At 48.5% G+C, this 12,549-nt stretch overlaps 1 protein-coding gene across 3 annotated transcripts in view; it reads right to left on the bottom strand.

The window, feature by feature from the left end:
* Positions 1 to 2,228, bottom strand: part of ULK2 (unc-51 like autophagy activating kinase 2) — an 85,387-nt gene extending 83,159 nt beyond the window's left edge. For all 3 annotated transcript variants that reach the window (XM_039227314.1, XM_039227313.1, XM_039227312.1), the window contains exons 1-2: positions 1,628 to 2,228; positions 302 to 394 (exon numbers count right to left, since the gene is read on the bottom strand). In XM_039227314.1, coding sequence (XP_039083245.1) covers positions 302 to 394; positions 1,628 to 1,717 — 183 coding nt within the window. In that variant the 5' untranslated portion in view covers positions 1,718 to 2,228. The remainder of the gene's footprint in view (positions 1 to 301; positions 395 to 1,627) is intronic.
* Between the last annotated feature and the right edge of the window lie 10,321 nt (positions 2,229 to 12,549).

A 12,549-nucleotide genomic window follows, 5' to 3' on the forward strand; every position in this document is an offset into this window, starting at 1 on the left:
TAAGAAGGGCCTGCCTCTTCTCAAACAGTCACACAATAACGAGGGAAAAGAAATTAGGAGAAGCTAAAATCAGCCTTCCCAGAATCCCTCTAAGCACTGGCCAAGAGCCACAAACATCTATTCTTAAAAATAGTTTCCAAGTACTCAAATGTCTCAAGAAAATGAGCATGCAAAAAATGAGAGCAACAGGTGAAAATTCTCAAACTTGGCTCCAGCGACCAAAATGACACAAAGGATGTCATCATGTATTAATTTAAAATACCTTTTAACCTCATATGAAATATCACATAAAAAAGCCTACCTTCAAGATTTTAATTTCCTTCCCAAGCAGGATTTGTGATTTTGACAAGTTCTTTTTATTAATACTTTTAATAGCCACCTCCCAGTCAGTTTTCTGAAAAGGAAAAATAGTGTTACTCCTAGAAATTGTTTTACAGAAATATATTAGCACAAAGATGTTTCTAGCCAATTCATATACAAACAACACTGGGGGGCGGGGGGCGGTAAATGGAAAAGAACTAGAATCTCCAAAAACAGGAAAATGATTTCATAAATCACAAACTAACGCCTTACAAGACAGCCACTAAAAATAATAGACACGAAGACCACAAGTGAACCAAAGAACACAGTTTACAACCAATTTAAAGTTATGGAGAAATATGGATAAATAAACTGGAAGGTGGCATTTGATAGCTTGGCAGGGTTAAGCCTCCTGCTTATTTTTTTTGAGTTTTAACCTATTCTCATAAGAAATGAACATCATTGTTATTACTCTGATAAGTAACAAAAACAGCCCACTTTAAACACGCCTCTTGCCAACAGCCAGAACTACGACCAACCCCCTTTGAAGACTTCCACCTCTAGGTGCTCTTCCAAATTCTTTGGAATCTAAAACCTCGTGTGAAACAGCAAAAGCTTAAAAAAATTTTTTGAACCTGCTTTCATGTTTACTTGGATTGAAAAACGAAGCGTCCATCTTTTCCACCCGCCTGTCTAACCCCAAGAAGTGAAGGTGGTACGGGGCTCGGACGGGGTGCAGGGAAACCAATGCTGGGAAATGCGATACCCCCGAGTTTGAGAAAGTCTCGGGCTAACGGGAAACCAGCCCGTTTTCCGCTGGGTCTGCAATTATCGACCTCAAAGGCGACGAGCCCTGGCAGCCCAGAGCGCGGAAAAACCCCTAAGGTGCGCGCTTCCACGCCCGAGCCCAGCGCTGGGGAGGGGACCGGGCACTCCTTTAGGACTCAGATTCGGGTCACGTTCAAGGTGGAAGGGCGTGTATCCGGCCGGGCCCCTAAGAGCACTCTGGTTACCAGGCTCTCTGCAAGCAGGGGAAATCAGAGGCCGAGCGGCCCGTCGGTAGGTGGAGCGCTGCCTAGCGGCTTCGGCCTCAAAACAATCCCCGCCCGATCAAAACAAACCCCGCGACACTGACAGCGCGCACAATGCCAGGCCTCGGGGACGAGGAGGCAAACCGGGACGCGGGGGGTGGGGGGGTGGGCGTGGGGGCTGCGCCCGCGGCGTCTCCAAGTTTCAGGACCACCCGGTCCGGCCGCAGCCGCGCGGGCGGGCGGCAGAGGAGCCGCGGCCCACAGATCCCGGCCTCGCCCCGGCCGACGGGGCTCACCTGGCGGTGCCGCCCCCGGAAGACCACGGCAAAGGCCCCGTGTCCCACGAGGTCCCTCTTGCTGTACTCGAAGTCGCCCACCACCTCCATGGCCGCGCCCCCCGGGGCATACAGCGGGCGGGCGGGCAGCGCAGCGCGGCGGGCCGGGATCAGCACCGCGGGCCCGCCGGCCCGGAGCGCGCCCGGGGGCCGCCGGAGCGGGGCAGCCGCGGCCCCCGGCCCGGGCGGACGCTCATGCCGAGAGGCCGGAGCGGAAACGGGGGGGAGGCCTACGTGCGGGGCCGGGGTCAGCGAGGCCTGGCCCGGCCCCGGCCGCTCCTCATGGCCCGGCCCGCTGCCGGCCGAAGGTTCTTCTGGCGAAGCGGCCTCGGCGCCGGGCCAGGGGCGCCGCAGCCGTCACTGTGCGCCCCCGGAGCCGCGCACGCGCCCGGGAGAGGTGCGGGCCCCGGTCCTCCCCATCCCCAGCTCGTCCGGCCGCGTCGGCCCTCTCCGCTCGCGGGGTTACTGCGGTGGCGGCCGCCGCCCTAGGACCGGCACAACCACCGTCCCTGTGCGCCTCCCAGCCTCGCGGCTGCGCCCAACGCACACGCGCGCGCGCCGGCCGCTCCCGAGCCGACTGCCGGCCCTCCGCGACGTCAGCACGTCTTGTAGGACGCAGCACCCGAAGAAGCCCGGTCCCTCCGCCAGGAAAATGAGTGCGCGCGCGCCCGTGGGAGCGGCGCCGCCGCGGGGGCGCGTCCCCAGTCACTCGCCCAGGCAGGGAAGGGGGGTGCGAGACGCTGGGACCACAGCTAATTACCGGCTGCAGCCTTCGCGCTGGGCCTGGGAGCAGATTCGAGCCTGCCACGCCCCGGGCCGGAACCCTCTGGGAGGCGGGCGTCGGGGAAGCGGGTCTTGAACTCTGACGGCAGCAGGGAAGGGGCGTCCTCGGTGCAGTGTAGATCTCAGGAAACGGGACAGGGCAAAGGAGCATCTCCCAGAGCTCGGCCTTCCCCGCCCCCTCTGAAACCCGAGGTCGTGTTGCCAAGCTGCCCGTCTCCACCAGCCCTTCTGCGTTTACTCCCCGGGGTCCCTGAAGAGATGGTGTCAGGCAGGGGTTCGGCACCTTTTGGGGTCCCTCAACTTCAGGGAGAAGCTGATGACAGCTGAGGACCCTCTTCCCGGAGAAATGTTTATGCACGTAGACTCAGTACTGAGAACACATTTTCAAAGGCCCTAATTTGAAGCCCTGTTCCCGAACCACCGCTGTATCCCGCCGGTTTGACCTCAGACTTAGCTCTTTTCCTCCGGATTATTGAAGGTCAATCAAGTGTCAAGAGCTGATTTCTCCACTTTTCCTCAAGGAGATGCCATATGAAACCATTTTATAACGAGTAAGCTTGAAACTGTCATAGAAAACTCAGACCCCATGCCATCCCAGTTGATTTGGGTTATTTGCTCTCAGGTTATCCCTTGCCCCCGGAAGTACATTTCCCACCCCAGGCCCATTCCAGAAAACTGGCCTGAGGCGGCCCAGAGACCCTAAGAACCTCCAGCTGGGATGCTGAGAGGAACCCTCTCTCCCTTTCTCAGACCTTCAACACTTGGAGTCTTGGATCTCTGCTCTCAAGAGTGTGCACGCCTAGGTCATTCTCTCCCTACTTCAAAATCTGGCCCAGGGGAATGTTAGACACTGTGGCAACCTGGAGCCTTCAAACACTAAAAGCAAATGAAGCAAATCTGTGCAGAGACACAAAAATTCACCCGGAGATGATTCTTTACCTGTTTGAAAGCTTCTCTGCTGTAAATCTCTAAATATAGATATTTAAATAGGATATGGGATTTAATGTGCCAAGTCCCTAAAAAAAAAAAAAAAAAAAAAAAAAAAGCTCTTCAGGAGGCTCCTGGGTGGCTCAGTCAATTAAGGGTCTGACCCCTGATTTTGGCTCAGGTCATGATCTCACGGCTTGTGGGATCAAGCCCCAAGTCGGGCTCTGTGCCCACAGCACAGAGCCTGCTTGGGATTCTCTCTCTCTCTCTCTCTCTCTTTCTCTCTCTCTCTCTCTCCCCCTTTCTCTCTGCCCCTTCCCTGCTCATGCTCAGTCTCTCTCAAAATAAATAAATAAATAAATAAATAAATAAATAAAGTTAAAAAAAATAGGTCTTCAGGAATATGTATCTTATGAGCTGTAGGACCCTGAGCAAGGTATTTCACCTCCTGTGTCTCAGTTTCCTCATCTGTAAAATGAAGATAGCAATAGTAACTGCCACATCAGGTTAATTAAGTGAGGCAAACACTGTGAAATGCTTAACCAGTGCCTGGCTTGTACAAAGAACTATTTAAGCAACTGTCAGGTCAGTAAGGTGAAATCACAGCTGGCCTTAGGCAATACTTTCCCAATCCCAGACCAGTGCCCTGAGATTCCTTCTCCTTTCCCTCCTCCCTCCACTCCCCGGGTGGTTCTTATGTGAACAGAATCCAAGTTTTTCAGCTCCAGGGATGGGCCATCCAAACCCATGTAAGGGTCGGTTATCTAACAAACATCTGGAGAATTCTTCCTATAAGCTTTCTCTGTAGAAACAGTATACATTTTTTGCATAGCAGAGAGCCATGGGGAGGAAGCTAACACACCTTGACTAGGTCTGACGGCCTTTCCCTCATGGAACCTGTCAGCCAACATCTCAGGGAGCACACACAGCTCTCTCCCAGGCTGCCTAGAAGTGGCTGAAGATGTTGGCTTCAGGGTCTGTCTGCCGAGATGTCTCTCGGGGTGTTGGTACCATCTGGGAACAGCACTTTGAACTTCCTGTTGGTCACCTCACTGTCCAGATGAGGACATGTGTACCCTTTGTCATCGGAGCTAATGCGTATTTTACACATGTCTGTGTCTCGGACCTTTTGTCATGAGACATAATTCATAACCCAACCCTGTTCACAAGGTTGCATCTGCTAAGAATTAAAGCTCACAATAATTAGTATACAATTTTGAGCCATTTATATTTAATGTCATCAAAATTCCATCCCCACATTAGGATATGATGAAAAAATTTTTTAATGTTTATTTATTTTGAGAGAGAGAGAGAGTGGGGGAGGGGCAGAAAGACAGAGGGAGAGAGAGAATCCCAAGGTGGCCCCATGATGCTTGATGCAGGGCTCCATCTCACAAACTGTGAGATCATGACCTGAGCTGAAATCAAGAGTCTCACACTCAACCGACTGACCACTCAGGTGCTCCATTGGTTCTACTGTTTCTACGTGGATGATGCTGAAATTCTTGTGAACAGTTGGAGTACACAGCTTTGATATCTACACATGCATTAATTTATAATAAATTATGGAAATCATCACAAAAAATGAAGAGACAACAAGATTTCTTAAAGCTTTTAGGAAATACCATAACCACAATTCTTCTAAGTCGTAAACACAAATCTTCTAAAATTATACCAAAAATAGACTTCAGCCTAGGAATTTTACGATACTCTGATAATCTGACAGCATCAAGGAGCATCTTTCCACGTTGTGCAAGAATTGGCATAAAATTTCCATTTTAAAAAAAATCTTTGAATGTTTATTCTTGAGAGAGAGAGGCAGAGAGACAAAGCATGAGCAGGGGAGGCACAGAGAGAGAGGGACACAGACTCTGAAGCAGGGTCCAGGCTCTGAGCTGTCAGCACAGAGTCTGATGTGGGGCTTTAACCTACAAGCTGTGAGATCATGACCTGAGCCAAAATCAGACGATTAACCAACTGAGCCACCCAGGCACCCCATAAAATTTGCATTTCTAAAATGAAAAACAGGGGCGCCTAGGTGGCTCATTCAGTTGAGCATCTAACTCTTGATTTCAGCTCCGGTCATGATCTCAGGATTGTGGGATCGAGCCCTGCATCTAGCTCCGGGCTGAGCGTGGAGCCTGCTTAGGATTCTCTCTCTCTCTCTCTCTCTCTCTCTCTCTCTCCCTCCACCCTCCCCTGCTTGCACATGTTTGCATGCTCTCTCTCTCTCTCAAAAATAGACAGATGATAGAGAGAGAGAGAGAGAGAGAATCTGAAACAGTTTCGTTATTTCAACCAAGACATTGAGTAGCTTATTTTTGCTGTTGCCATAACTGTTAGACCCAAACAGTCCTCACAGTTTGAATCAGTGAAAGTGAAAACGGCTAACCACATATTTCATAGGAATGGCCATAATATCCTGTTAATGCTAACGGGTGAAATAAAGAATATTTGCAAACGTCACTGAGATAAACTGCAAGGAACATCATGAGTCCGTTTTCCAAATGAAGCATCTGAAGTAGTAAAACTCCTAAAAGAAATATTTTATTGATGTGATGATAAAGAAAATGAAAAAAGTTAATTTCAGAAGAATTTTTAAAGAATCTTACACAGCATTTTCTGTAAGGTCCAAAAAGAATAGAACATGTTCAGCCACGATGCCTTTACTAGAACGTCAAAAAAGAAGAACAGAAATGCATCATTGGGATCTCGATCTTTGCTCCCTCTTATGAACCACGTACCTACTGACATGAGAAAACGGTGTGCCAGGTGGGTTCTCCAGAAATAGGTGCTGACCCGGAGCTGGGGTGCAAGACGAGTTTTTGGAAATTAACACAGGTGGCGGGAGGCGGTGGAAAGAGCACTGCCAGAGAGACAGCTGGGATGCGGGCGTGACGAAGCCAGGGCCACCCCAGCAGAAAGCTCTGGAGCAAAACACAGACTTGACCTGCATTGAGCCAAAATGCCCCAGCTCGCCCAGCACCTGATGGGGCTGCCCCGGGAGCTGAGAGCCCGGGTGGGCGAGGCTGCTACCAGGCCGAGACCTCAAGGCGCAAAGAGCTGGCAGCAAACTGATTTTCCCCGACGAAGCAGCACAGCCTTCCTCCCACGGCGGTCCGGACAGCACATCTCCACGTCGACAACAGTGTTTTGGAAAATGTCTGTGTCAAGCTGTAAACTTTCTTTCATTGTCAATGACGTGTCTATTGTTCCCCAAAGAAGTCTGTTTGTTTTGCCTTTTGTTCAGATGCTTTAGTTTGTTTCCTTTGTTAAAAGGAAAACCAGTTTATTTTGGAAACTTTCAGAGCGCCGCTGTGCTCCATCCGTCCATCCGTTTATTTGTCCAAAAGTACCAGGGCTGCCGGGGGGCGCCTGGCCGGCTCAGTCAGAAGAGTGCGTGACTCTCGATCCTGGGGTCATGAGTTCAGGCCCCACCTTGGCTGCGGAGACTACTAAAACAAATAAACTTAAAAAAAAAAAAAAAAAAGCACCAGGCTGCTAGGGTGGGCCCAGAAAGGACACCCTTGCTGAGCTTCAGTTCCCAGACGGCTGATTCCAAGGTCAAGACACAGATGGAACAGTAAGGTATTATGTACTGAGGTCTTAAGCCTCATCCCTGGACTTGGGCGGGATGAAGAGTTTGGAAGGAGGCTGGAGGAGGCAGCACCTAGCAAGGGGTTAGACTTCCTGAGGGGACCCAGGGCTGGAGGCTGAGGCGCAGGAAGGAGTGTTCCAGGAGGTTCCAGATTCTGGGCAGGGGTCCAGAGCTGTTCAGCTGGGGCTGGGGGAGGGGAGAAGAGGGAGCCGCTGCAGCTACTTTCCTTCACGTCTCCAGGTGATCTCGCTTCCCTTCGCGGGGTCACCTCACATTCCTGACTCAGCAGGAGCATCATGTCTCTAAGGCTCCGTGTTGGTTCCCTGGCTGTTCCTTCTCCAAAAATCCACCTGCCTCCGGCAACAAGCGTGGTCGCTCCTCCAGCTGCACCCACACCCACTCATCTTTCCTCTTACCCAAGAGGCGATCTCTTGGGAAACTGGCCTCATCACTCAGATAGTAAGTTAAGCCCCGAGGGGGGTGTAGGGAACCAGGTCCCCTCACCCCAAGACCAAGCATCCTAAGGCTCTTCTTCCCCAGGTGGGAGCTGGACAGGGGAGTGGGAGAGAGGGCGGGATGGGTAACCAGGCCAGAGGTCGACAACCCTCCAGAAACCCCTGCACACAAGTCTCAAAACAACTAGCAAACAAAGGCGCAGATCATTTCACCCCCACTCATTTCCTTCTCCAAGCAACGGGCCACCCATCCTGCGCCAGATGCTCTTCCGTAATGGTCTGGGAGTCCGGACCAGAGGGTTCAGGCTGGGGGCATGTGTCCTGGCTGCACCATTCCCTGCTGCCTGCCTCTGCCTCGACCTCACCGGGCTCTCCGGCTGTTCAGAGTGTGGTGGCTCTGGTTCTGCACTTTCTCCGGGTGATGTGGGAGGTGCACCCGCGCTCTGGAGGTGACGCAACATGTCTGCAGCCGCTGGCTCGCCTGGACCAGACTCCCATCCTCCCGAACATGTCGGCCCCCTTGGTCATGAGCTGCACAAGGAAGCCTTCCACCCCATCCAGCCCCTGGTCCCCATCTGCTCAGTGGGTAAAGGTCCAGACAGTGAGCCCTTTATTTGCCGAGGTGTGCACTGCTGGCAAGCGGCTCTGGTGTCCCCCAAAGCCACTTGGCTTTTTCCTGGCGGTGAGTACCCTGAAGCCACACGCCATGGCCATCTGCAAGGCCGGCGGGGACCCCAGCGTGCCTGTGCATCGCGCATCTCCCCCAGGCCTGCTGTTGTCCGGCTGCGGACCTCACATGCAGGTGTTTTAATACTGTACCCACAGTGCAGAATTGAAGATGAGGAAGATTGTTTAATGGTTCTTAGGGATGACGTAGCACTAACAGGAATAGCATCTTTTTCTTTTTTTTTTTTTTTAATGCTTATTTATTTTGATGGAGAGAGCAAGAGCGAGTGAGCAGGGGAGGGGCAAAGAGAGAGGGAGGCAGAATCCCAAGAAGGCTTTGCACCGCCAGCACGGAGCCTGATGTGGGACTCGAACCCATGAACGGTGAGATCATGACCTGAGCCGAAATCAAGAGTAAGGCAATTAACTGAGCCACCCAGCCGCCCCCAGGAATAGCATCTTAAAATCATATATTTAATTTGATGGTCAGTGCTCCAGAAAGCTGGTTTCAGTGAGAAACAGACCTATGAAACCTTTATTGGATTTTGTGTACACGGTGCCAGTGTGATGCCTGGGAGAAAGTCGAGCATTTCAGAGTTTTAGAAAACCTTCAGATGTTTTCATCTGATGCTTAGTCACTGTATTCCGTGATCTCTGGATGATGCAGGAAAGTTGCAAATCATGTAACTCACTTTAAATCTTCCCTTGATAAATGTTATATTTACTACTGTGTGTCAAATAAACAGCAGAGAAAATGAAATAAAGTATCTGAGAGCAGGGATCGAAATAATGACAGCTGGATGGAGACTTGAATCTTGTTAGCCAGCCTGTTATTATCCTAGAATGACAAAGGAGTTAGAAAATTCTATCAGTCAGGGCGCCTGGCTGGCTCCGTCGGTGGTGCTTGCGACTGTTGATCTTGTGGTTTTGAGTTCAAGCTCCACGCTGGGTGCAGAGATGATTTAAAAAATAAGATAGGGACGCCGGAGTGGTTCAGTAGGATAACCGTCCAACTTTGGCTCAGGTCACGATCTCACAGTTTGTGAGTTTGAGCCCCATATCGGGCTCGCTGCTGTCAGCACAGAGCCCACTTCAGATCCTCTGTACTCCCCTCTCTGTCCCTCCTTCACGCTCCCTAAAATAAATAAGCATTAAAAAAAATCTTCAAAATAAAATAAAATAAAATAAAATAAATGCTATCAATCCTGCTCTACAGAGTTTAATAAAAATTGTAGAGTGGGAGTGGCTAAATAAGTAATAAATACATGGGAAAGTTTGTGTTTGGGTTTAATAAATAATAAAATTACATATCATTTATTACAATAGAACAGTCAATACTGATAGATCTTGAATCTTACAAGTTGATAGATCAATTCAATGGTCCTCCAAGTGTGGACTCCTGAAGATTTCTGACACTTTCAGGGCTTCCGTGAGTTCAGACAGTGACGTCTCCTGTGTATTTTCTTAAAAACATGAAAATGTGAGTTGCCTTTTATATTGTATTAATATTGGCACAAACATCCCTTTTCTTACTAAATTTGTTTCAGAAAACATAGTTATGTTTCATAACAATGTTTTGTATGTTCACTTATAATGGGCTCATTATTGTTGCTTTTAAATAAATTAAGAATAAATCTATTTTGCATTTCTTAGTTTTAATTTTCATTTTATTATTTTTGAAAAAGATTTGAAGTAATCTCTGCACCCAGCATGGGGCTTGAACTCACAACCCTGAGATCAAGAGTCGCACACTCCACTGACTGAGCCAGCAAGGTGCCCCTTAGTTTTAATTTTTAATACAGTAAATATGTTGGGTCTTGAAATTAAACAGTTTGAGAACTGCTGGATTTATTAGGCACATGATAAAATTGATTAAATATATAAACCTAAGGAAGAGAATTTGTGACCAGGGAGCAGATGAAAGAAAAAGAGATACGGTGTGTTATTAGAAATTTTATTTTTTATTTTTATTTTTTATAGTTTTTATTTTTATTTTTGAGACAGAGAGAGACAGAGCATGAGCGGGCGAGGGGCAGAGAGAGAGGGAGACACAGAATCAGAAGCAGGCTCCAGGCTCTGAGCTGTCAGCACAGAGCCCGACGTGGGGCTTGAACCCATGGACTGTGAGATCATGACCTGAGCCGAAGTCAGATACTGACTGAGCCACCCAGGCGCCCCTAAATCTTTTCATTTATTAAATTCTGAAACTTGTTCAAATGATGTTTCGGTTGCATGGATTGAAGATGAACAAAAAGTCATAAAATTATGCCAACTGATGAAATAAGACATAACAATTTACTATATACTTGACAATAAAGATGTCAATGTATTTTAAAAAATAATTTATTGTCAAATTAGCTTACATACAGCACCCAGTGCTCATGCCAACAAGTGCCCTCCTCAATGCCCATCACCACTTTCCCCTCTCCCCCACTCTCCATCAACCCTCAGTTTGTTCTCTGTATTTAAGAGTCTCCTATGGTTTGCCTCCCTTCCTCTCTGTAACTATTTCCCTCCCATCCCAAATGTATTTTTTAAATCTCTGAGATTCTTACAAAGATTAAGAAAGGATCCTATCAGAGCCATGAACAACATAATTAATCTTAAGAGACATCTGCTACTTATTAAGAATATTGAAATTATTGGGGTGCCTGGGTGGCTCAGTCTATAATTTATGTATTGGCTTAGTTTATGGTTTCCCTAAAAACACATTTTTAATTTTCAAACATGTCTTTCCTCTCCCCACCCACCCTATCTTCTAGGTTTCCTGTGTTAGTTGGGAAGTGATTTTTGTTGTTGTTGTTTTTACATTTGAGTTTTTAATCCATCTGAAATTTACCTTTTTTGGGGCTGGGTGGCTCAGCCAGTTAAACGTCCGACTCTTGATTTCAGCTCAGGTCATGATCTCATGGTTCTTGAGTTCGAGCATCAAGTCGGGCCCAGTGCTGAAAGCATGGAGCCTGCTTGGGGTCCTCTCTCTGCCCCTCTCCTGCTTGCTCTCTATCTCCTAAATAAAATAAATATTAAAAAAAAAATAAGGACTTAGGCTTTCCTCCTGGGTCAGATGAGAAGCCTTTGTAAGGTTTTTAACAAAAGAACATGGTCGCAAGTTGTTCTTTTGAACAAGTTGAACAAGCTGAAAGTTGTTCCCACCACCTCTGATGCAACAGAGGTATTAAGTAATGTTACAATGAAAATCATACCGCAATATAAATGCGTCACATCGATGTGCTGTGCCCCTTTAATCTACACAGTGTGGTGTGTCAACTATATTGCAATTTCAAAAAACCGAGCAGAGATTTTCCACATATGCCTTGTTCCTACATGTGCACATCCTCTCCGACTGTCCACATCCAACACCAGAGAAGGCTCTTTGTTACAACTGATAAACCTACATCGACGCTTCATTATTAGTTAGAGCCCAGAGCGTGCATCAGCGCTCACTGTTGGTGCTGTACTGTCTGTGGGTTTGGGCAAATGTCAAAGTTGAGAAAAGTTCTCTATTCCTGGTTTGCTTGAATGGGTGTTGGGTTTTGTCAAATGCTCTTTCTGGTCTATTTATTGACATTTGAACTTGTTCTTTCGTTTTCTTAAAAAAATTTTTTAATGTTAATTCTTTTATTTTTGAGAAAGAGCATAAGCAGGGGAGAGGCAGAGAGGCTGGGGACGGAGGCGTCCAAAGTGGGCTCTGCACTGACAGCAGAGAGCCTGATGTGGGGCTTGAACTCATGAACGTTGAGATCATGACCTGAGCAGAAGTCGGACACTAACCTGACTGAGCCACCCAGGCGCCCTGAACTTTTTCTTTTCTTTTTAAATGTTTATTTATTTTGAGAGAGGGACAGTGAGAGAGACAGAGAGAGAGAGAATCTCAAGCAGGCTCCGTGATGGGGCTTGAACCCATGAACATGAGATCATGACCTGAGCCGAAACCGAGAGTCAGAGGCTTAACCGACTGAGCCACCCAGGGGCTCCCAAACTTCTTCTAATACATCAATAAACTGGTCCTCTGGTGTCTATTTCTGTGTCACAGCCTCCGGGAGTTTGATTAAAGTGAACTGTTCTTGCAAGAATCTCTCACCCTGATCCGGATGCTCATGCAGTCAGGTTTGTGCGAATTTTCTAGAGGAGGCTCGCATTGTAATGCCTTAGGGCCAGCCAGCCAGCCAGCTGCTCCCAATGCCCCTGCTCCCCATCAAAGCAGTGCTGAGGGCACCCAGCCTCTCCCAGCTTCCTTCCCCAGCGGCCTGGCTTGTCAGCTCTGTGGCTGACCTCAGGCGGGCAGAAGAGATTGCTCTGGGCCCTGTGGTTGGGACAGAACGTTCACTTCCTGTTGAGCTGGGCGAAGCCATCAGATCAGCAGTTCTCCGCCGTGGGGAGAGAAGAAGGAAAGCTCCTTTTTCCAGTGCTGGCAATTATGCAACTCAAATAAGGCCTCAAGATCAGAGACGCCT

The sequence above is a fragment of the Hyaena hyaena genome, unplaced genomic scaffold (assembly GCF_003009895.1).
Source record: "Hyaena hyaena isolate Hyena2069 unplaced genomic scaffold, ASM300989v1 scaffold_27, whole genome shotgun sequence".
Lineage (NCBI taxonomy): Eukaryota > Metazoa > Chordata > Mammalia > Carnivora > Hyaenidae > Hyaena > Hyaena hyaena.